The following is a 25,409-nucleotide window of genomic DNA, read 5'->3' as shown; positions in this document are numbered from 1 at the left end:
TAAATCTTTTGAACCTTTCTATATGTGCAGACAGCTTGGCAGTCTCATGCCCCCTTATATACAGTACATTGTCATTTACATGCTAATTTAAAAAACAATGGGATTCATTATTATACAAATATATTTAGGTACATTTCTGCAGGACATTATCAAGAAAGAATGTAAGAGAAAAATATGTATCAGTCAATATTATCAATTCATCAATCTTTAAACCAAATTCACATGGATAGGCCTTAGTTTTGTCACAGTCCATCTTCAAGAAATCCATAGACAACATGAAGCATCTAGTATGTTTGAATGCAAAATAAAACCATTATCTAGATTCTACAATACACTTGTTGCTTTGTTTATGGTAGATTTTGTTTGGTGTTTTTCTGTTTTAGTAAAACTCAGATTCTCTATTATCTTGTCAGGGTGTTTGTTTGGTGGTGAGCCAAAACGGAAAACATACTATTCTAGTGAATCTACACTCACACTTCCTCCACTGAACTTGTTACGTTCCAATCCTTCTCTTTCTTGTTGTATTTTAATATCCACATCTGACAATACTAAACTTGAAGCTCGAAAAATACCTCCACCGTATTTTTAAATGCTCAACAAAACCATTATCTATACTTGCTTTGTTTATAGTAGTCTTTGTAGGTGTTTGTCTGCTTCATTGAAACTCAGATTCTCTATCTTGTCAGGGTGTTTGTTTGGTGGTGAGCATCACAACCAAAGCAGCACTGTTACAAACCCTGGCCAAGAAACGAGGCACAGTGCTGTTTTCCCTCGGCCAGCTCACCATGCCGGACCGCAAGGAGATAGTCCGGAAGGGACTGGACTCCTTCGGGAAGAAACTCAGCGACTCTGCTTTCAACAACCAGGTTCTTCTCATGTTGCTGCTATTGATACTCAGAAATGTGCCCCCTGTAATTCAAATCTAATGTAACATCTGTTCTTCGTCTGCTCGTCCAGCTCCAGACGCTGATCTCGAAGAAGGGAGCAGCGAGTCCTCTCTACCTGCACCTGGCCTGTGAAGACTTGAGGAACTTTTCCTCCTTTGATAAGGTTTCATATAACATCCTGTATTATATTTGTTACTGGAAATGTGTATTTCCACATGTATATTTTCCACATATCCGTATATATATTTCTATCTGTCTATCTATCTATCTATCTATCTATCTATCTATCTATCTATCTATCTATCTATCTATCTATCTATCTATCTATCTATCTATCTATCTATCTATCTATCTATCTATCTATCTATCTATCTATCTATCTATCTATCTATCTATCTATCTATCTATCTATCTATCTATCTATCTATCTATCTATCTATCATCATCATCATCTTTTATTTAAAGAGACTCTTGGTCCATTATTACAAAAACATACAACACTCAAATATAAATTAAAAAAGGCAGTTATACCAATGTTTCCACAGAGGTGACTGGTATCGTACAGCACTGAAACACGGATTTGACAGCAGCATAATGACAGAGTTATGAGAAACATTCAATCGACAGATGAATTTGTACATTCGATTTCTCAAAAGAGCATGGAACGTGTTGACTCGTGCGTTACAGAACATTTCACTTGCACTGCACCACCTTGGTTTTCTAAGCAGTATACGCAAACAGTCATTATATGCAACCTGGAGCTTCTTGAGGCTCGCCTTCTTATACTTGACCCACAAGGGGGCAGTATAGAGAGGAGTGCAATAAGCTCTAAAGAGGTTCACCTTAACCTTATCTGAACACCAAGAGAATTTTCTAGCCAACATGTTGGCTTGCATATATAAGACACGCCGCTGTCTATACATGTCCTCATCATCAGCCATTTCATCTGTGATGACGTGTCCCAGATACTTAGTGTTACAGCAAACAGACAGCACCTGTCCTGACAGGTAGAATCTATCTATCTATCTATCTATCTATCTATCTATCTGTCTGTCTGTCTGTCTATCTATCTATCTATCTATCTGTCTGTCTGTCTATCCATCTATCTCTCTATCTGTCCATCTATCCATCTCTCTATCTATCTATCTATCTATCTATCTGTCTGTCTGTCTGTCTGTCTGTCTGTCTGTCTGTCTGTCTGTCTGTCTGTCTGTCTGTCTGTCTGTCTGTCTGTCTATCTGTCCATCTCTCTCTCTATCTCTCTCTATCTGTCCATATATCTATCTCTCTATCTATCTATATCACACATCAAGTCAGAGTTTATGTTTTGCGATCCTTGAACATCTGTAGTAAACTGTACAGTTATCTTTCTATTAGTTGCTGACATATTTCAGTGTGGACTGAGCAGGACAATGTTTATATTTAATCCACTGTTACTGTTATGCATTCCTACAAGCAGATGTTTGCTAATGTTTTGACCCTTGACATGTTACCCTGATACCACTTGCTTTATCATACTGTATTTCGTCTCTGTGTGCTCAGTTGACGGAGGGCCTGCAGTACTTGCCTCAGTCTCTGGGCGCGTTGGTGCTGTACAGCCTGGACCGACTCTGCTCGCAGCACAGATGCATGTTGGGACTCCACTGGGCCCTGTCTGCTCTGACTGTCAGCCCCACAGGTGAGATAAATCCAGTCGTTACATAATTTACATTATTGTTGATCTTTATTGGTAAATTAATTTGTTGTCCTTTGTTGCCTTTCCTCTTCACCAACAGGCCTGAGGGAGAGAGACTTCTACTCTGTACTGAACACATGCAACGACTTATCCTCACAAGACGGAAAGGTCACATGGCAGGAAGTACTGCATCTCTCCAGGAAGCCCAAAGGACGCGTTCCCATGGCGAATTTCACCCTTATAGTGCAGAGTTTACAAAGGTATGAATCCTACATGAGCGCAAATAAAAGAAAAATAATTATCTGTAATAAAAGTTTCCCCTAGTTGACTCTGATTGCCTTTGAAATTAGTCTCGTAAAGGCAGACACAATGATTACCTTTCCATTTGTCATTGCACAAAGCAATAACACTAAGTGAAGCAGGCTCATTATTTGACTTTAATATCTGGTTACTACAATTTGACGTAATGTAACAGTCTGTAGATTTATGGGTATGAAGGTTTCAAATTAAATCATCTTTTGGACGTATCACGTGTTCACAGCACTGCACATACAGAGAAATGAAAGCACTGCATTTAAACTATCCTCGTATAAGAAGCACTGAGGTGTGGGTAGAACTTTAGAAATCAATCCTAAAGGAGGAAGAGATGTTAAACCTGTTTGAATCTGTATCTGCAGTCTGATTGGTCCGTCTCACTGCTACGACACTGACGACCTGCTGGCTCTGACCAATCCGGAGGTGAGGAAGGCCTTCGAGGACTTTTTCCTCCCAAAAGACAAATACAAAACCAGAGCTCACCTCGTCCTGGCAGGTAAAGTACACACAGTCGGTTTTAATATTGCCAATATGTTTGGGTAACAGTAAAACAGGGGGAAATGTGTTGTCTGGGGATGTAACATTATTGAAAGAGAAGGATGAAAGGAGTATAAAAAGGTTAGAAAATGGTCAAAGGAACTATAATTTCACGGGAAGACTAGGGGTAGAGGAATGTGAGAATTTGGTTAGGGATATTGCCAAATATCTGGAACAAACCAGAAACATGTCTGACTACTTTTAAATCCAGGCTGAAGACTTTCTTTTTGCCGTTGCTTTTAATTGAACTATTCACATCTTACACTGCACTGTAACTTTTATTCATGTATCTTTCTAATGTGTTTTATGCTCTTAAAGGTGAGGTAGGTAAGTTTGAGAAACCGGCTCGAGATACACGTTTTGTTATATTCCATGGAATGCTCTTAACATCGATAGCAATGAATATCTTAAGTGCTTTGACAAAAAATCCATAACAAATGTCATCTATGGAAGCCGTGGCGCTGTAAAAAGCACGACCAATCATCTGAGCCGGCCCGGCTAAAATAACTGGATGGCCTACCTGCCTGTCAGCCTTCCATCTGGGCACAAACTTATCTCGTGCCCTCATTGGTCATGTGCGCGTTCGTGTGTGTTGGAGGAGGGGCTCTGTAAGGAAATGGCAGATTTTTCCTGGCTGTGTATTTTCAAATTCTAGCGCACTCGAGCTGGTTTCTCCAAAATTACCTTCCCCACCTTTAATGTCTTTTCATTTTTGTAAAGCACTTTGAATTGCCTGGTGTTCAAAAGTGCTATATAAATAAACTTGCCTTGCCTTAATACAGTATACTTATTAAAGGCTGTGTCTTGTATTCACTCTTGTATCTCTGTGTCTGTATGCAGCTCATCTGTGGGCCCTAGCCGACTCTCAGGGCTCAGACTCCTTCCTGCACTGTGAGGCCGACTCTCTCCTGCACCTGCCTGCCAGCCTGGTAAACCACTCATAACATAAGTTAAATAAAGCATGAGAAATAAATAGGCCTTCTGAAAAACAAAATACAAGCACTCTATATGTCTTCACTATGAACTCTCATCAAAGTGTTTCAATTGAGATTTTATCAGAAATCCTGCACACTGATACTCTTTTTTTGTTCTTTTTTGAGTGAGAGGGTTTCAATACCCTAAGTTCAACATTTTAACATCATTTGTAATTCTTCCAAAACAAATTAAATAAAAACATATGAACATAAATTATTTTGTATTTAACTGGTTTATATTTGGCTTTGGTCAGATTCAAAGTGACCAGCTGGAGGCTCTTCATTCCCTGCTCTCCAACTACTACTTCCTGTATGCTAACGTGCGCCACGGCCTCATGCACCACCTCCTGGAGACCTACAGCTTGTATGGTGAGCATGCTTCACTGTACTGTATGATGAATGTGATAACACCTAACTAAGTTCCTTTTTAGATGCGTCACCCTTCAATCCTTTTTTTTTCACGATTCAAAGGTTTTATTGTCTTATGCACAAAGCTACAGTGTAGAAATGGCAATGAAATTCTTCTGACCTGAGCTCCTCCAACAATGTAATATATATAATAAAATACAAAATAAAAAGTAGTGCAAAAAGTCTACATGTAAATAGAATATGGGATATGTACAATAACAGAATATGAAATTAAATAATGTAAACTAAGACTGAATTAAATATGGTTTATTGCGGTGATAACTATTTATATAAATTAGTATATTGCAAGATAACAACAGGAATGTTTATTGGGGCACTTAACAGAGCTCAGGTGTTTAGCAGTCTTATGGCCTGTGGGATAAAACTGTCCCTGAGTCTGGTGGTTGTCCTTCAATTGTGTGAAATGTATCTGAAATAGTTGCATGGGCAGGTTTTCTCAGCAAACCTCGCCTTTATAAAAGATAGCTTTACAAAAAATCCTAATCCTGTGAAATATTTCCTTTCCTGCAGATGACAAGCACAAGTCTGCACCCTCATGTAAGTGCTGGCAAATACATGAATCTTAAAGGTCACCTATTATGCAAAATCCACTTGTTCATGTCTCTTCTACATCAACATGTGTCCCCTCTGTGGAAAGAGACTCTGAAAGTTTCAGGAACAAAGATTCTCTCTCTTTTTGTCCTGATCCATTTCTATAAAAACCTGTCTGAAAATGAGCTGATCAGATTTTGGCTACTTTGTGATGTCATAACGATTTTTTGGCTTGTGTAACCATTAGCCAATCACCAACCAAGGTAACCCCCCCCACCACCTTATCACCTGAATCTCCTCCTAGAGCACCATTGTGTTCTTTGTAACCAAATCTCTCTCAGAGGGGCGTGGGGAGGGGCTCCTTATTTTCATCTAAAGTGACAGACAGAGAATCAGCACTTTGGAAACAGGGCTGAAACAGAGGGGATTATGGGTAATGTTGCAATGATCTGTTTGGTGTTTGGAGCCAAACACTTCAGAGACATGTTCTGTATATATCTGAGACCTGTAATATATTGATGAAAAACAGTATAATAGGGCACCTTTAAATTCCTGCCAGGTGTTATTTATGATTTCTTGTTTCTCTTTGTGCTCTCAGTACACTATGAAGGTCGTCTGCAGGACTGCCGGAGTTTCCTGCAGAGTCACGGCTGCCTCCTCTCCTCCTGGCCGGCTCTGTTCGTTCAGCAGGCCCTCAACGAGCCTTCATACAGCTCCGCTCACACCTGGGCACAAGGCCTGATGGGAAAAGGAGGAGCACGAGTAGTTGAGTGGCAAAACAACGACCGTAAGATTCATCACGAGACCAGGTAAGCAGGTTGTATTTTATTTTTTCAAAGTCAACTTTATTGTCAATCTTTCAGTTTGTGTTTACAGACAGAGAGATCGAAATACCGTAATCCTGAATACAAAAATACAATATATATACAAATATGTATATCCTATATACTGTATACACAATCAACAGATACATTTATACATATGCACACATTAAGATAAAAGCACAACAATCAATATACAAAATAACAGTCACTTCAATATCTTTGGGAATGTACATTAGTGCAAGATTGTCCATAGCAGCGTAAAAAGTGTCTGGTGCTGGATCTGAGTGTGTGTGGGGTGTTAAAGTCCAGTGGGCAAAGTGGTTAGAAAAAAGGATAGTTCCCTTAATTCAATATATGCCGGTGCGTTTTTTTGTAAATCTGTTTAATTCGATCGGTTTTATTTGTATTCATCTTCAGCTATCTTCTATTTTTTGTCTTTTTGACCTTGTATTTGATTAAATATGTATGTGTAGTAATGTGTTGATGGTCTGCTGTGTTTCTTCGCAGTGAGCTGGTGTCGACCTTCTCCTCTGAACCCACCTGTGTGGTGATGAGCCCGGACGCAGAGCTGATGGTGGTTGGCACTGGAAAGGGAACGCTGCATTTCATCAACACTCAGACCGGACAGGTACAGACCCTTTTTCCAGTAGAAAGGTTGTTTTTTTGCCTCCCTTTAATGTGTCAATGTATTATCACGATGCCCATTTTAGACTGGATGATTCATATTTATTGTTTCGTATTGGCAAATGAGTAGAAAACATAAAATAAATTATTCATTTTCAGCTAACATTCAGTATATTTAAATGCACACAGGAAATCAGAAAATCTGACACTATAGGTACCATGTGTAAAGGCAGAAGGTTAGTATCAGGTCTCCTAAACATGACCTGTTCTTCCCTTTTATCCTGACATACTGTAGTCAGTGACACTCTCCTTGTTTCTTGTTATTTTATGCACATGCTAATATGTAAAAAGAAAAGAAAATAGACACTCCAGGAGAAATTTTGTTTGAATGTCTGACAAAAAATACTGTTCAGTTTTCATGCGTCTTACTTTAACATCTAATGTGAACTCTCTGTTCTGGCTTTAAACAGGAAGTGAAATCGCTGGTGAGCAGCTGTGACGGCATCTCCAGCTGTGTCTTTTTATTGGACGGACGTCTTGCCACAACCTCCTTTGATGGGCGAATAGAGATTTGGGACATCGGGAATGGCTGCAGGTAAGAAGAGATTTAATAACATTTTTTACAAATGACAACTGTCCCGTTTCTTTGTTTGAAGACCAAGAGTTGGTCAAAAGTAGACCAGGAAGCTTCTCGTAAAGTTTAACAGTGTTTATTAATGCAATAGTATAGTAGGTTTACAAGGGAACACAGCTGTGGTTCCTTTATTCAATTCACTGATCCACATTCCACATAAGCGGTTAGCTGTTTACAGTGCATGAATAAAAAGAGACCGTTTCTCTCTCTAACATCGTATTTATATGTTCCCCCTCGTATTTAGTCTTCTTCCATTGGCTGACGTCGACGGGGGCGGGTTTTCTTCTGTAGTGCTCTGATGACGTAACCATGGAGCATCTCTTATGATATTTTATTATAAAATTCTTCTGATGTTTGTTGGTCATTAAACATGTAATAATAGTAGTAATGCAGCGTCGATGAGTGAGAGTCGTGTTTAGTATGTAACCCCACGCGTCATTCTCCTTATATTCACATACACGATATACTATTAGCTACAATGCTACTGGCTAAAAACAAATAACAATCTGAAACCGGAACTCCAAGGTGTTGCCCTCATCCGGTCCGGGGGAAAACACTGCTGCAGTAAATGATGTACCTTAAAGTTCCGCCACAATATTTTGATTATTTCTCACACAACAAATCCAGGGTTTTTCTTCGGACAGTTTTTTGGAACAGGCTAGTGATTCTTGAATAAACTGTTTCTTCTTCCTGCAGGACTGCTCTCATTGAGGGCCACACTAATGTGATAACAGCTAGTGACCTCACTGCAGACAGGAAGCACCTGGCCACTGTGTCTCTGGACTTCATGCTGAAAGTGAGTCTCAAGAACATCACGTCATTAATTCTGCATTCCTAGAAAACCCATTTCCTGCAGCTAATAGGGATTTGAATATCTATAATGGAATTTAACGCAATCACATTAAACTATCAACTTTTATTAAATTGTACCTTTCACAAAAAAAAACGATCAATGTTATCTATCCTTAAATATGTGATCAGAATCAGAAACAGGTTTATTACCAGGTAGGTTTACACGTACGAGGAATTTGACTTGGTGCCGTGGTGCATACATAAAAGTAAAAACAAGAATTAAAAATACAGGTAGAGAACTAGAATATTAAATATAAATATTTAAAACAATATAAAATATAACAGTATTTACATTGCAATGGAATAAAAAGGAATAAAATGTGGAAAACAAATTGCAGTAATAAAAAAAAAGAAAACAGATATTGTTGTACATTGTGTCCATTCATGTGTTTTTCTGATTTTGCAGGTGTGGTCCTCTACTAAAGGTAAAGAAGTGGCGGCCCTGCCCAGCCCCAGCCCTCTGAACTGTGTGACCTTTGACCCTAACGGTCACCTGCTGGCAGCTGGGTGCTGGGATGGGAACGTGATAATGTGGAACTGGCTCCAGAATGAAACTCTCACAGTGAGTTATCAAGATATTTTTATTAGTCAATGTATTGAACAAGAAACAAAACGAACAATAATAATAATTATAATTACAAAGTGAAGCAAAATAAAAAAACTTTCAAGGTATACAAAAATAAATTCTCAAATAGTTTTGTTCAAAAGGGGCAAGAAGAATGTTAAAACCGTTTCTGGTCCTACCCCCTCTAGCATTCATTCTTCATGCAAATCATGGTTTAGGTCATTGTCAAGATATTCCTACAGGGAGTTTAAGTCAGTTTCATGCTCACTACTCCAGGTAGTCTGTTGGGGCTGAAGACAAGTACATTTCATTTATAATGGAGCAACTGTTACAAAATCTAATTTCCCCTGAAAAAATTAAATATTGTGATTGGGATCATTTCTCTTCTTTGTATTCCCTCAGTCCCTGTGCGGTCACCAGAGCTCAGTGCGCAGCCTCTCCTTCTCCCCCTCCTCCTCCATGCTCTGCTCCGGCTCCATCTCTGGAGAGGTGCGGGTGTGGTCCGTGCCCACCTCCACCTGTGTGGGGTGTTTCCAGGCTCACAGTGGGGCCGCGGAGGCCCTCACCTTCCTGGATGAAGGGAGCATGCTGCTGAGCGCCGGCTCCGATCACATGGTGAGGCTGCCCTCCGAAAGACTGGAATAATAAACTCCTTCTATTTAAAGGTCACCTATTGTGCAAAATCCACTTCTTCATGTCTCTTCTACATCAACATGTGTCCCCTCTGTGGAAAGAGACTCTGAAAGTTTCAGGAACAAAGATTCTCTCTCTTTTTGTCCTGATCCATTTCTATAAAAACCTGTCTGAAAATGAGCTGATCAGATTTTGGACACTTTATGATGTCATAACGATTTGTTGGCTTGTGTAACCATTAGCCAATCACCAACCAAGGTAACCCCCCCCCCCCCCCACACACACACACACCTTATCACCTGAATCTCCTCCTAGAGCACCATTGAGCTCTTTGTAACCAAATGTCTCTCAGAGGGGCGTGGGGAGGGGCTCCTTACTTTCATCTAAAGTGACAGACAGAGAATCAGCACTTTGGAAACAGGGCTGAAACAGAGGGGATTATGGGTAATGCTGCAATGATCTGTTTGGTGTTTGGAGCCAAATACTTCAGAGACATGTTTTGTATATATCTGAGACCTGTAATATATTGATGAAAAACAGTATAATAGGGCACCTTCAAACAAAAACAAGCTACGATACAATGAGGATTTTTTGCTTACAAGAAACAGCCATTGCATTGGAAGACTGAAACATGTGTTTTTTCCTAAAACTCAGATCAAGACACTTCGTTGTCAATGCATTAGTCCTAAATAAGAATCCACAAAAATGCCTAGGACATCATGGGGGGTAAAAGTTTTGTTTAATGTTGGAATGCTATTTTTCTGAATATGAAAACACACATATAATAATAATGCATTCCCTTTTTTTAGGATATGGAGCACACTGTCACTATATTTAAAATAATAATAGCCTGTGTGTCTTCTTGTCCTTCTGTGAAACAGCTGCAGCTCTGGTCAGGAGGACTCGGGCGTTCGGTCGCTTCATTAAAAAGTGATAAAGTAAGCTCCCCTATTTGTCTTGTGTGCCGCTTCATGTGATTGGCCATGATTTAAAGAATGATTGCTGCCAATACAAAATAAAAAGAGAAAAGTTTTTTTTTTACATACGTACATGCTTTATTTCCCCCCCAATCGTGTTTCAGTGTGAGCAGGAGCCTCCTCTGAAGAAGATGAAGTCTGCGTCCTCTCAGCCGGCTGCTCTCTGTGTGGCTGTTAATGGAGACTTTGCTGCTGTGGGTTACCACGGAGACGGCATCAAACTCTTCAGTCTTGAGTCAGGTGTGTAAATGTGCAAGGAAGGAAAATAAATACTGAATTATAGTATTTTCTAGATTGAATCACTGTATACATCAATCTGACCTATTAAACCAGTTTGTCTATATATATATATATGACTTACTTATTTATTTAATTACTTACTGTCACGGCTGGAGGGCAGAGTACATAGGACCCAAATACAGAATACCATTTATTCTCTCTAATTACTTACTTACATACTCACTTACTTGATTACTTACTTACTAACTAACTAACTTACTTACTTATTAACTTACTCACTGACTTACTCACTTATTTTCTTACTAACTTACTAACATACTTACTTACTCACTAATTTACTTACTCACTTACTTAATTACTAACTTGGTGACTTACTAACGTACTTACTAACTTACTTACTAACTAACTTAATTACTTACTCACTTACTTAATTACTTACTTGATGACTTACTGACGTACTTACTAACTTACTTACTTACTAACTTAATTACTTACTCACTTACTTACTTACATACATACTCACTTACTTGATTACTTACTTACTAACTTACTTACTAACTTACTAACTTACTTACTAACTAACTTAATTACTTACTCACTTACTTAATTACTTACTTGATGACTTACTAACGTACTTACTGACTTACTTACTTACATACATACTCACTTACTTGATTACTTACTTACTCACTTACTTACTAACTTACTAACTTACTTACTTATTAACTTACTTACTTATTTTCTTACTTACTTAATTACTAACTTGGTGACTTACTAACGTACTTACTAACTTACTTACTAACTAACTAACTTAATTACTTACTCACTTACTTAATTACTTACTTGATTACTTACTAACATACTTACTAACGTACTTACTAACTTATGTAGTTACCAACCTACTTACTTACTTATTTACTTACTTACTTACTTACTTATTTACTTACTTACTTACTTACTTACTTACTTACTTACTTATTTACTTACTTACTTACTTACTTACTTATTTACTTACTTACTTACTTACTTACTTATTTACTTACTTACTTACTTACTTACTTATTTACTTACTTACTTACTTACTTACTTATTTACTTACTTACTTACTTACTTATTTACTTACTTACTTACTTACTTACTTATTTACTTACTTATTTACTTACTTACTTACTTACTTACTTATTTACTTACCAACTTACTTACTTACTTACTTACTAACTTCCTAACTTACTTACTAACTTACTTACTTGATTTCTTACTTACTTACTTACTAACTTACTTACTAACTTAATTACTAACTTACTTACTTACTAACTTACTTACTTGATTACTTACTTACTTACTTGCTTACTTACTTGATTACTTACTTACTTACTTACTTGCTTACCTGCTGAACTGGTCGACAAACAAACCATTCCTGTTTCTAACTGAATGTTAGGAGAGAGGATCTGGGACTCGGGGTCCCTGGATGTGTCGGTGCTGTGCCTGCTGTGGGTCGTTCTGGACACTGAGCAGACCCAACCTGAGCTGCTGCTGTCGGGAGGAAGTGACAAACGTGTGAGGGTCTGGAAGAGAAAGCTGACGGAGGAGGGGCTGCTGGAAGGCCTGGAAATGGTGTCAATGTTTAGTGTAATGGGCGGCATCCTGGCATTCACACAGAACTCCACTAACCTGGCTACATCTTCAGGTATTTCAACACATGACATAGTGTTATACAGAATTGTCCCTTAAATGTTATTAAAAAAAAGTTAAAGTTTTCTACATCTTCAGGTATATTAAAGTGACTGTTATTCTGTTATTCTGTATATATTGATTGTTGTGCTTTTATCTTAATGTATGCATATTTATAAATGTGTCTTTGATTGTGTATATAGGATATACATATTTTAATATATATTTGTTATTGTATTCGGGATTGTGGGAAACGTTATTTCGATTTCTGTCTGTACACACAAACTGAAAAAGATTGACAATAAAGTTGACTTTGACTAATAATTTATGTTATAATATTTTCTATAGATGGATACTCTATTTATATATATATATTTTCTACTGTAGATATGTATTTATTAGCATTTATTTTATTTTGTATAATATGTTTAACTGATGTGTATCATTTACCGCTCTGCTTTCCTTCTAAAATTAGAAAGCTTTCCCATTGCTCTGTGGAAGTTGAGCAATCGGACCTTCGACTGGTCTGACTTTGAGCCTTATGAGGTCCTGAGGGGCCACATTGGGGGGGTCACCTGTCTGGCGTTCAGCCCTGATGGTGGACAGCTACTCTCCGGTGGAAAAGATCAGGTAAAATACTATGTTTGTGTTTAAGTGTTGTAACTAGGCCGGTGCCAATAGATCAACATTTTGTTTACTGAGCAGCGTCTTTTTATTTCTTCCATATCTTCCCATCTGATATTAATATAGTATTTCTACACATTCACAGTTTCTAACATTATTATTTTTATTATTTATTGTATTTTGTCTTAATTGTATTTGTTGAAAAAAGATAAACATTTCTAAAAATGTACTTATATACAAAATATTTCCTTCAATCTGTATTTGTTGACGTTTTACTGCAGTCAAGTTAGCTCTACCGAAAAGAGACGGATCCCATATTATTGAATTATCTTAAGACGTTCATTAAAGAAAGTTGATTAGATTTACAAATAAATGTCAGGACATATTTGGTCAAATGCAGGATTTTGTCCTAAAATATAGAAATGTATTTGACAGAGTAATAGAGACACGTGTCGGGGTAACTGGTATAACTCAGTACTGTTTGTTTCAGGCTCTGATGGTGTGGGACGTGAGCTCGTCTCCTGCTGTCCTCTCTAAGTCGCTCCCTCACTCTCACAAAGACTGGATCACCGGCTGCGTTTGGACTCCAGACTGCGTGGTGAGTCTCCATTTAACCAACCTGAGTTACACGTCTACCCCCAGATATACAGCTGGTACCTGAGAGTCATGTTTCTACAGTATACACAAAAAAGTACACAAAATTAGGTATATTGATGCAATATATGAAAAACAATAGGATATTTTTAGAAGAGCATTTAAATGATAGGAAACTGCAGTTCAAACAGAAATAAGTGATTAACTTGATCATGTGAATTTAAAACAGATTTAAATCCTCAACATAATGAATAAAGTACCTTCAATATATTCTCAGTTACACTTCCTTGTAGAAGACTTGATGTCATCTGTCGTATCTATTAAGTAGTGCGTGGTCTGTCCATAAAGTGCAGTATATTCTTTCAGATAAGCACTTCAAACGACGGGAGGCTTTGTTTATGGGATCTGCAGGCGGGCCAATGTCTCAGAGAAATCTCCTGGAAGAATCCTCTCACATCTGTCTGCTGTCTGGTGAGTCGTTATACATTTTAGTGAAAATACAGGATGTGTTGTGTCCTTCTCCCCCTTTAAAAACCTTTAAGAATTTAAAAGTATGGATGGTTGTGTTGACATGTTGTTCCTGTGTGCAGGGCCGATATGTGATGGCTGGCTGTTCAGAGGGAGCACTACATGTGTGGAACTGGGAAACAAGCACAGAGATCTGCCACATTGCTGCACACAAGCAACAAATTCACCACTGCTCCCTCCTACCAAATACAGGTGAGGCTGCTGGGAAATGAGTGCATGTAACCGGTGTCGATAAGCGGTGTCTGCATTGTGTTGATGTTGTTGATGTATGAGACCCGAGCCAGCATACAGTCGAGGCGATCTCCGTTTAATCACTGACTATCTGACAATATACAACAAATCAGTCGTTATATCACAGTCAGGGGGGGGGGGTGCCGCCAGGGATTTTGGACCCCATGAAAAGATAATCTCATTGGTTACTTAAACATTTTTTTCTTAATGTTCTACAATTGTTTGGGCCCCTGTCAGTCACGGGCCCTTAGAATCGTCCTAACTTTTCACCCCTTACGGCGCCCCTCTCCTCTCATGTGGAACATTGACAAAAAAGGGAAGAGGAAACGTGAGGGACACAATATGAAGGGGGGGGAAGTCCCCACAAAAATAATCTCCTGAGTACCGTGACTAAATTCTGGAGGTTTCGCCCACTGATTCTAGACCTCGTCAGGTATTGAACGTTTAAGAAACACAGAATTATTCAATACAAAACACAGAATTTGTGTGATTATACTAAAAATGATTTACAAAGAAATATGTAACACTAAACATCACTGCATATTCACAACTGTTACATACATAGATTAATTTACCTCTCCCTCTTTATATGATAATCTACAACAAAATTAGACGTATTTTGAGATATATCTTTTAATACCGGCTTTGTTTTTAAGACAAGAACAAAGAAATCAACCCAGAAGAAATGACTGTTTTGACTGCGTCTGATGATGGCACAGTGCAGCTATGGAAACCACTACAGGTCAGTCAAAATGAATGGGGAAGTGGGTTTTAAAGGGGTTTTCAAAATTAAATCAAACATTTCTCTCATATTATTAAATGTAATGTTTGTCCTGTTCATGCTAATAGTTTTTTTCAAACATTTTCTTGGGTTTATTTTAGATTTCGAGCAAAAGTGACGTTTCTTCCTGTTGTGAGCATAATGAAAGAGTGAATACTGTGTGTTGTTTGTGTGTCCTCTCTCACTTGTTGTGTCTTTGTTACAGGTGGAGCACATCAGCACCTTCCAGGGTCACAGCGGTGCGATATGTGGAGTTGTTCCCAAAGAAGGTCACCCAGAATTCCTCACTGTTTCCGAAGACTGCTCATTGAGATGCTGGAAGTGGACAATAGGTAATACTTAATCAGATCAGCGTGACCTTTTATTGTGTCTTTTTAAAAAATCTTCCAAAGTTTTTCAAGTTAAAGATCACATATCAAGCTCCTTTTCATGGTTATATTTATATTTTATAAATACTGTGACATGTTCCATAGGCGGAGTTTGACATTTGCGCTTGGGGGGGGCAAACCTTTTTTTACTGACGTCAGTACACAGTTCCAACTATTGCGTTGGGTGCTACGGATACAGTAGCAATAAAGCCAGCGTTCACCGCACTGAGTATGACTTTTCCACATACGAACACAACTCGTCCCGTCATGCACGCCGTACACACACACTCATATGGAAGGGGCGGTCTCTCCCCCCAACAACACCATTACATAACTGTAAAACTTATCATCTTATACTTATTTGATAACTACTATATCCCTTGGTTACTTGAACACGCTACAATATTATTAACCAGTGTCCTACTTAGTGCAGAAGTAGACGCATTAAACATCCCAGAAATTGGACGTTTTAAAAATCGCTGCATATCCATTACTGCTAATTATTGTAATACAATAGCTGAATCACTTGTATGCAAAGAAAAGCGAGGGAACTTGTGCCCTTAACCTCATATGTCACCAGTGGCGTTTTTATATGTACAAAAGTGGTGGGGCACAAAAAACTTAGATGTCTATATATAAGCTTCTGCAGTGAGGTTCATGGCTGGTGAGGCACCGGCACTGACTCTTCAGGTTATATTTTGACCTAAATCAAAATAACATTATTTTCAAAAGCTTTTTTTGTCTGATGCTTCAAATAATTTTAAACAGACAGTTCAACAGAAGGATACCCAAAAAATGTAATTTTATCATTTAAATATTGGATTGTTCTCTCTTAGTAAGATCCCATTTTCAATAAAATGGTGGTCTTACCTTGACTTGAAGATGAAGTCCATTTGCCTATCCTTCTGGACAAAAATCTCTTACTTTTTTGTAAAAGTCCTCCTTATCTTCTTGTAGTTTCAAAAGTCTATCATAAATCTAATCTAATCAATAGATGTATGATTAGAAAATTATAAAAGTAGGGTAGACATGTGGATATTATCCGGCTGAACAAAACGTGCATTTATCTAACAGGTACGTTTCCCACAGATCTTATTTGGAGCTATTTTCTAAAATCCTATGGAGAAATCTCATTGCTTTTTTGTCGAGGGAAGCCATGCGCAGCTTACTTCCGGGTTTTAGGATGCGTCACTGCAGCTCTCTCGTCTCCTCTTCACACACCACACTTTTCGCGGCACACGTACTTACAGCCAATCAGCTCTGAATTATGTGAGATGACGTATGGTGGGGATGGCAGCACTATGCCCCTATGGTCATTCTTTTTTTGCCACACACATTAAATAGGAAAATATTCTGAGCATGCGCAGTGTAGTTTTTACAGTCACCATTGACTTAGACAGTGAGAGGGAGGGGCAGGATCGGGTTTTGTCCCACATGGCTCTAAACAGCTCAATAGGCACACACTGTAGACACTAATTAGAAGAACACAGACTAAAACAGCAATGTACCGACGAATCAGATGATTAAACATGATCTTAAAATATATTTTATATATATTTAAATTAATTTTTTGCATTTTTTTGTAATCATTATTTGTAATACTTTCTGCTGACACTAGGTGGGGCTGCCCCTAATGACCAGTTGCCACTGTACGTCACACACACACACGTCACAACATGCGACTGCTCAAAAATGATATTATTTCAAACAAAACATGATATTATTCAGATTTGTATTGTAACAATCATTTTATTACATCTATTAAAATATTGATATACGAAATATTTGTATTGGAACAGTTTTAGACGTAGTAATGCTGTAACATATTTCAGCCACTAGGGGGGGAAATGCCCCCCCGCAAAATCCGCCTATGCATGTTTCCATGCTTTAATGTTTAAAAAACAACTTCTTTTCACCCTCTGTCTGAAACCAGAGCCCAGTCTGCTCTGATTGGTTAGCTTCCCGGCTCTGTTGTGATTGGTCGTCTTAAGCTAAGGCGCGAGACATTTCTATCACGTCCAATATGTTGGAGCGCTAAACCTATAAACACACTACAGGAAAACCTCCAAAAGCGTAATGTGGCCAAAAAGAGCGAATAGATCTCTGTAGGAATGAATATATTGAGTGTGTGTGTTTGACCTTCATTTTGAAATCTCCCAAACTGTGTCTCCAGAGAGTCCTCCCTGTCAGCGAGGTCCAGTCTCCGCTGTGTGCTTCTCTCAGAGAGGGGATTTGATTTTTGCTGGTTATGAGTCCGGTTTTCTGGAAGTATGGCAGCACAACACCGTGGTCGGCCACAAGCAGGTGAACACATACACAAGAACAAAGGATGTAAGCTGACCGCCTGTTTGTTTGTGTGCCTGTGTTAATCACACTGTGTGTCTGTTTGCGTGCATCAGGCTTCAGACAGCCCCATCAAAGCGATCTGCTTCATGCCTGACGGACAGTTTGCTGTCAGCTACTTAAAGCCAGTTGTAGACGTGTGGAAGCTGGTGTGGAACCAACAGCACAGCACTGCAAGGTAACGAACATAAGAACAGTCCTACTATACATGGAATATGTTTAACTTATTTTAATCCGAATTTATTAACAAATTCCCCAAAGAAGTGTACAAAAATATAGGTGTTAAACGTATTTTGAAAATTAAATATGCCAATATTTTTGACCAAATATCTTGATATTGCAAAGATATTCTATGCTTGCATAAAAAAGTAGTATTTGTACTTGCTAGGCTTTGTATAGCTATGTAGTTTTGAGAGCATTTCATTAAACCTAAATCCTGTATGCTGATTTGATCTGAATTTCTTTTTTAAATCACTGACCGAACCTAATTTAGTTTGGCTTCATGCCATTTTGAAAGATGTATTCCATATATGTTTTGTGTTGTCTGTGTAGATACAGCAGAATAGAAGTGGAAAAAAACAGTAGATGAAAGTGTGAATAAGTTAGTAAAATTAACCTGAAACCTAAATAAATGAATTAATTCCATAGAGACTTACAAATAACTCAGGTAAGGTGTTTGGAGTTTGGTTCTTTGCACTAACCAGTCCTGCTGTGTTTCTCTGCAGCCTGCTGAAGGTCACCACACACAGAGTGAAATGCCTGGTGGTCCGTCTCCACTACTGCACCATCCTGATCGGTGTGTCGGAGACTGGATCAATATTTGATGTCACAAAGTCCGGGAGTGATTCGTGGAAACACACAATCTCTCGGTAACACTACAGACTGGACAATATTTACCATTTTAATTTGTCCAGGTTGTTTAGGGTTTTTTAAGAGAAACCTCTTACTGAAAATCTTCATCATTATTTCCATTTAGATTTTTTGTGTGTTATATAGGTTTGTGTGCATGTAAATGGTCTGCAAAGGCTAAAATCCCAAGTGTAAATCAGGAGGGAGTTTCTCTCCCCCACAGTTCAGCTCAGTTAGTCAGATACGGTGCTGTTGTTTTTTGTTTATTTGACACTGAGGTTTTTTCATTTTCTCAATCCCCAAATAATAAAAACAGACCTAAAGCTCTTCATGTGTTTTTTTCCCCTTTTACAGTTTAGAAAACTCAGTCCGGTTTTTGGGGATGATCCGTAACGATGAGAAAAGCATGTGGCTGGTGGGCGAGGAAGACAGAGGAATCCAAGTCGGGTTCTTTGTGAGTTTCGCACTACTGATATTTAAATTACACTTCACACCATATCATAATGAGGCTAAGGAAATGGTTTGTGTGGCCCTAAGATGTATTTGTTAAGTATAAAGTATTGTCAATTTAAAAACATTACCTGGCAATGATTTTTTTTTAAAAGCTAGTAGTTCAATAACAAATATTTAGATTAAATTAAATCGGATTAGTTTATATACAATTTATTGATACCAAATTAGGAAATTGTTTGAATTCAGATAAAACCGAAATGTATTAATTACTTATAGGTTGAATAGTTATTTAAATTTGCTGTGCAATTTGTTACAAAATACTTTGATGGATTGAGTGTATTTTAAATACTTAAATACAAGATATAATATTTGATTTTATTCTCAAATAACACTCATGTTTCACCCCCAGGTTTTAACTGCAGAAAAATACAATAACACACTGATCACACTTTGTGGCTAAACGCAGCTGCATCACATGACAGCTCCAGTAACGTGCTCACTGTGAACCAGCAAATCTCTTTGTGTCCCTGGACTGCAGAGTCAGGGTTTACTCAAAGCTTTTTTTAAGTTATTGTTAGCATTGAGGGGAAGGGAATGGGGGTTGCTTTTCCATTGCTTCTATGTTTTCTATCACACTCAGATCTTAGAAATGTAATTACACCAACTTATTGCTTTATCAACGTGGCCTCACTGTTCTTTGTTCAATTTAATGTGTGAATATGTAAACACACTCCGACCCATATTGAGTCAACTAAATGCCCCAAAGTTTATTTTAACTTTTATTTTATCTTGGTTTCTTCATAGGGTATAGTTACAGACAGTCAAACATTTCCACATTTCTCTATTTTTAATTACTTGTGTTTTTTAAATACATTTTCTTGTGGCTGTATTGTGTATTTTATTTGATACATTTAATGACCAAGTTTCTGATTCAGTAAAAAAAAAATATATATATATAAAAGTATTTAGTCAGCCACCAATTGTGCAAGTTCTCCCACTTCAAAAGATGATAGGCCTGTAATTTTCATCCTAGGTAGGCCTACACTTCAACTATGAGAGACAGAATGAGAAGGAAAAAAAAAAAATCCAGAAAATCACATTGTCTGATTTTTAAAGAATTTATTTGCAAATGATGGTGGAAAATAAGTATTTGGTCAATAACAAAAGTTAATCTCAATACTTTGTTATATACCCTTTGTTGGCAATGACAGAGGTCAAACGTTTTCTGTAAGTCTTCACAAGGTTTACACACACTGTTGCTGGTATTTTGGCCCATTCCTCCATGCAGATCTCCTCTAGAGCAGTGATGTTTTGGGGCTGTCGCTGGGCAACACAGACTTTCAACTCCCTCCAAAGATTTTCTATGGGGTTGAGATCTGGAGACTGGCTAGGCCACTCCAGGACCTTGAAATGCTTCTTACGAAGCCACTCCTTCGTAGCCCGGGCGGTGTGTTTGGGATCATTGTCATGCTGAAAGACCCAGCCACGTTTCATCTTCAATGCCCTTGCTGATGGAAGGAGGTTGTCACTCAAAATCTCACGATACATGGCCCCATTCATTCTTTCCTTTACACGGATCAGTCGTCCTGGTCCCTTTGCAGAAAAACAGCCCCAAAGCATGATGTTTCCACCCCCATGTTTCACAGTAGGTATGGTGTTCTTTGGATGCAACTCAGCATTCTTTCTCCTCCAAACACGTCTAGTTGAGTTTTTACCAAAAAGTTCTATTTTGGTTTCATCTGACCATATGACATTCTCCCAATCCTCTTCTGGATCATCTAAATGCTCTCTAGCAAACTTCAGACGGGCCTGGACATGTACTGGCTTAAGCAGGGGGACACGTCTGGCACTGCAGGATTTGAGTCCCTGGCGGCGTAGTGTGTTACTGATGGTAGCCTTTGTTACTTTGGTCCCAGCTCTCTGCAGGTCATTGACGGTCCTCCCGTGTGGTTCTGGGATTTTTGCTCACCGTTCTTGTGATCATTTTGACCCCACGGGGTGAGATCTTGCGTGGAGCCCCAGATCGAGGGAGATTATCAGTGGTCTTGTATGTCTTCCATTTTCTAATAATTGCTCCCACAGTTGATTTCTTCACACCAAGCTGCTTACCTATTGCGGATTCAGTCTTCCCAGCCTGGTGCAGGTCTACAATTTTGTTTCTGGTGTCCTTTGACAGCTCTTTGGTCTTGCCCATAGTGGAGTTTGGAGTGTGACTGTTTGAGGTTGTGGACAGGTGTCTTTTATACTGATAACGAGTTCAAACAGGTGCCATTAATACAGTTAACGAGTGGAGGACAGAGGAGGCTCTTAAAGAAGAAGTTACAGGTCTGTGAGAGCCAGAAATCTTGTTTGTTTGTAGGTGACCAAATACTTATTTTACCGAGGAATTTACCAATTAATTCATTAAAAATCCTACAATGTGATTTCCTGGATTCTTTCCCCCCATTCTGTCTCTCATAGTTGAAGTGTACCTAGGATGAAAATTACAGGCCTCTCATCTTTTTAAGTGGGAGAACTTGCACAATTGGTGGCTGACTAAATACTGTTTTGCCCCACTGTATGTGTGCCAATCTCTGAGTACCACATGTTTCATTCATAGAAAATATTGATTGATGTCCTCTCTTTCCTCAGTTCGCCATGGGCCCCCAGTATTCTTTTTGCCCATCTTTAGGCACCATGGATCTATTCACAGATGAAGAGGAGAAGAAGGGGTGCCAGATCACGGCTGGAACTTTGGACAAAGGTTCTAACATCTACTTTAAATACTGTTTCCGCTGCCGCTGATACACTCACTCCTACTTTTACATCAAGCATCTTTCTATTTTATATTTGTACTGGCAAGATTTTAAATATGTCAGTTTATATGATGCTCTATATGTTTTCAGATTTGGTCGTGTGTGGGGACATAAAAGGCAACATGTGGTTCAACCAGACTTCAGAGGGTTCCTCATGGAGCAGCAGAAAACCTGTAAGAGCTCAACTCTGTAGCACACAAAGAAACACACCATTCGCTTTATTAAAGAAATTATAGTTACAGTATGTCAATTTGTACATCTAGTTTTCAGTGAGCTATTTCAACTACTTTCAACAATGACTGCAACATTGTTTGATTAGTGATCATCATTGACTCGTCACAAAATAGTGAAAAAGATTTATCACAAATTCCTTGAGCCCGAAATGGCAACTACAGAGTCTTGTTTAATCGAACATTAATTCAAAACCCCAAACGTATTTAATGTACCATTAAAAACTCTCATCTCTTTCGACTCCACTTCGAGCGATAGAACTATTAACAAAGCACTTATATACTAATAAAGGACTGGCTTATCTAAAGCCAGTTGAGTAGCACTTGAAATGTTTGGCTCTATGAAACCTGATGTACTTATATGATTCTGTTTTCTTCAAGGTTGTGTCTTCCTGGTCGAATGTACTTATTGTAAGTCGCTTTGGATAAAAGCGTCAGCTAAATGTAATGTAATGTAAAAAAACAACATAGAAAGGCCACAAATCCCTACAATTGCAAAACTACAAACATCAATTCTCTTGGCATTTTTAATCAATAGATTGTTAAAATCTTATCAGAATTGTTGATTAAGATTTGTATTCAAAGATTCCTCACTACTTCAACTATAAACTGCCCTTATTTTTTTATCTTTTAAGATGTTTTTTGGGCCAGAGAGTGCCTTTATTGTATGGTACAGCATTGAAAGGGGAAGACGCAAGGGTGACATTACCCCTAATTTAAATCTTAGTTAACTACAAGAATAAAAAAGCATGATTGCCAATAACCAGACGATGTGTTGTTTGGAAAAAGCACAATCAGGCCAGGAAATAAAGCAAACATCAGACATTATTGGCGGTGACATCACTTTGTATTGTTGTTAATGTGGATGTTTTATCTCCAGGCCCACAGTGACAGGATCAGTGTGTTGAAACTCACTGACTGCAGCATCATCTCAGCCTCCTACGACCGGACGGTGAAGCTGTGGGACAGAAACACCAAGAAACAGGTACGTCAGAGGGTTAAAGAACAGTTTGACAATTATGGAAACAAGATAGTTCACACTGAGGAGAATATTTGGACGAGAGGATTGATACCACTCTCATATTCGTGTGTTAATTGTGTGTCTTAATCTCTTTCATTTTTTGTAAAGCACTTTGAATTGCCTTGTGTTGAAAAGTGCTATATAAATAAACTTGCCTTGCCTTGCCTTGCCTTGCCTTGCCTTGTTAAATATGAAGCTACAGCACGAAGACTGAATCAGAATCTGATTGTTTGCTCAGGAGGTTTTCAATTACAATACATCTGGTGTTTAAATATTAAAGGTGTGGCTGCATACAAATAAGCATAGTAAAAGTAAACAAACATACATTTGAAAGAATTACTATATAAATATCTAAAGAGAATAAAGTAATATAAAAAGGGCGGCCTTTGTCTACAGTTATAATAAAACATCCAAATACCAATAAAAAGTCTTAAATCTGCATAAAATGGTAACATTTTTTACTTAGATTATTTTAAACTGTCTTCAAATAAATATTAACTTTCTGCTGCCGTTCTCTCTCTCCCTCTAGGTGGGTATGTTTGTGTGTGGAGGTCCGGTCCTGCACTTGGAGTTGAACCCTGAGAAACCCACTGAAATGGTTTGTGGTGACGGACAGGGAAAACTCTACTTCCTCTCGTGGAAGGAATAATAATCAAGATGTCATATGCTGCATTTAAGAAAACTACTGCCATGCTAGAGCACTAACCAATGATTGTTTGGGAATGTTTTGCCTACTCTTTGCTTTAATGAAGTTGATTGTGCAATATATAAAGGTTAAATCATTATTGGAATACTTTATTTATCCTTTATAGGGTCATTTATATCACATACAGGGATCTGCATCTATGTAATAGTTGCAAAGATATGTTAACATGTGCCTTTAAATTAGATGGGGGGAAAAAGCTTGCAAATGTAGCAAAAAGAAAAAAGCCTTAAAGGTATTTGTCAGGTATCATTTTGTGAAAGTTCCATTAATTATTGTTTGTTTAATTGTTAAAAATAGGAATGTGGGATATGAAACACAGAAAAATGAAAAATATATTTTCTTTGATGATAAATTGAATGTACAAATTGTTTTATCGGTTAAAAACGATTTACAGAGTTGTTCTATTAAACAAAAAAGTTGTGGTGACACACATGTTATTGTCAGACTGTGTGTAAATCGTGGAATGTAAAAGGAGATTAAACCAAAACTCTGCACTCTCCAAGGGACCGAGTTCAGCTGAGACATCGATGGCAGACATGTAAACACGGCTTATCAGATAATGCTTTTACAGCTCTGTTATCTGCATTGCTACTGTTTTATTGACGATGTGTCACATTTAGTGCAATAAAAATGTTAAGTAAATAAAGCTTTTCCCACTGCTGCACACTGAATATGTATGTTTTTGCCATTTAATTAATACAAATGTGAAGCTTAATGGGATACTATTTATCGCATACACATTTGGCAGTATATTTTATTTAAGTTTTTTTTTTATGTTGGTGCAATACTTTTGTACTTAAACATTTCAAGTACTTTACTTCTTTGTAAAATGTTGAGGTACTTGTACTTTACTTGAGTATTTCCATGTTATACTACTTTGTACTTCTACTCCACTACATTTATTTAATACCTTTAGTTACTTACACCGATTTAGATTAATAATGTGAAATATAATCAACACTTAAATCAGACTGCAGTATACAAAGTCATTAAAACTAGCTGCACCTTTATCAGCTTTGATAACACTTTAATGCATCAATAATTGTATACAACATATCATATATATTATTCTGAAATAGACCAATCTTCAGAATGACTATTTTTACTAATACTATTGTACTTTTACTCGAGTAACATTTTGAACCCAGGACTTTGATTTGTAACAGAGTATTCCTACACTCTGGTGCTTCTATTTTTGCTCAAGTACAAGATCTGAGTACTTCTCCCAGCTCTGTCTAAAATACTGTGTTTTGTAGTGCAGCCATGCGTCATATCTTGTTGGCATATCACGTATTTTATACAAAGTAACTAAGAAAGTGGGTGTTTATTTATTGTAGTTTAGTTAGTACAAAATACTAGCCTCTATTATATTAGCCTCTGAAACATTGAAAGCTAGAAGTAATGTATATAGCATAACATGGAAATGCTTATTGAAACACTGCTTAAATGTAGGTTATTTTTAAATAAATATGTATTCCAACACAGCAAGTCAGCAGGGCGGGACATTTTCATTAGCCT

At 37.9% G+C, this 25,409-nt stretch overlaps 1 protein-coding gene across 3 annotated transcripts in view; it reads left to right on the top strand.

Annotated features, from left to right (window-relative positions):
- tep1 (telomerase-associated protein 1) overlaps positions 1-24,259 on the top strand; it is a 41,023-nt gene extending 16,764 nt beyond the window's left edge. The window contains exons 26-56 of one of the 3 annotated variants that reach the window (XM_034207719.1): positions 687-866; positions 958-1,050; positions 2,430-2,565; positions 2,663-2,822; positions 3,240-3,373; positions 4,255-4,343; positions 4,643-4,757; positions 5,328-5,354; positions 5,947-6,157; positions 6,680-6,800; positions 7,267-7,391; positions 8,127-8,226; positions 8,689-8,844; positions 9,250-9,462; positions 10,362-10,418; positions 10,562-10,697; positions 12,136-12,384; positions 12,844-12,998; positions 13,483-13,590; positions 13,953-14,057; positions 14,177-14,306; positions 15,002-15,087; positions 15,332-15,458; positions 17,668-17,798; positions 17,894-18,015; positions 18,563-18,706; positions 19,041-19,140; positions 21,771-21,882; positions 22,025-22,107; positions 23,045-23,149; positions 23,715-24,259. In XM_034207719.1, coding sequence (XP_034063610.1) covers positions 687-866; positions 958-1,050; positions 2,430-2,565; positions 2,663-2,822; positions 3,240-3,373; positions 4,255-4,343; positions 4,643-4,757; positions 5,328-5,354; positions 5,947-6,157; positions 6,680-6,800; positions 7,267-7,391; positions 8,127-8,226; positions 8,689-8,844; positions 9,250-9,462; positions 10,362-10,418; positions 10,562-10,697; positions 12,136-12,384; positions 12,844-12,998; positions 13,483-13,590; positions 13,953-14,057; positions 14,177-14,306; positions 15,002-15,087; positions 15,332-15,458; positions 17,668-17,798; positions 17,894-18,015; positions 18,563-18,706; positions 19,041-19,140; positions 21,771-21,882; positions 22,025-22,107; positions 23,045-23,149; positions 23,715-23,834 — 3,930 coding nt within the window. In that variant the 3' untranslated portion in view covers positions 23,835-24,259. Of the gene's footprint in view, positions 1-686; positions 867-957; positions 1,051-2,429; positions 2,566-2,662; positions 2,823-3,239; positions 3,374-4,254; positions 4,344-4,642; positions 4,758-5,327; positions 5,355-5,946; positions 6,158-6,679; positions 6,801-7,266; positions 7,392-8,126; positions 8,227-8,688; positions 8,845-9,249; positions 9,463-10,361; positions 10,419-10,561; positions 10,698-12,135; positions 12,385-12,843; positions 12,999-13,482; positions 13,591-13,952; positions 14,058-14,176; positions 14,307-15,001; positions 15,088-15,227; positions 15,459-17,667; positions 17,799-17,893; positions 18,016-18,562; positions 18,707-19,040; positions 19,141-19,548; positions 19,679-21,770; positions 21,883-22,024; positions 22,109-23,044; positions 23,150-23,714 lie in introns of those variants that run through there. The other 2 variants (XR_004568220.1, XR_004568221.1) reach the window with 2 other exon arrangements.
- Positions 24,260-25,409: the final 1,150 nt, after the last annotated feature.

The sequence above is a fragment of the Gymnodraco acuticeps genome, unplaced genomic scaffold (assembly GCF_902827175.1).
Source record: "Gymnodraco acuticeps unplaced genomic scaffold, fGymAcu1.1, whole genome shotgun sequence".
Lineage (NCBI taxonomy): Eukaryota > Metazoa > Chordata > Actinopteri > Perciformes > Bathydraconidae > Gymnodraco > Gymnodraco acuticeps.
This window is presented reverse-complemented; position numbering and strand designations above follow the sequence as displayed.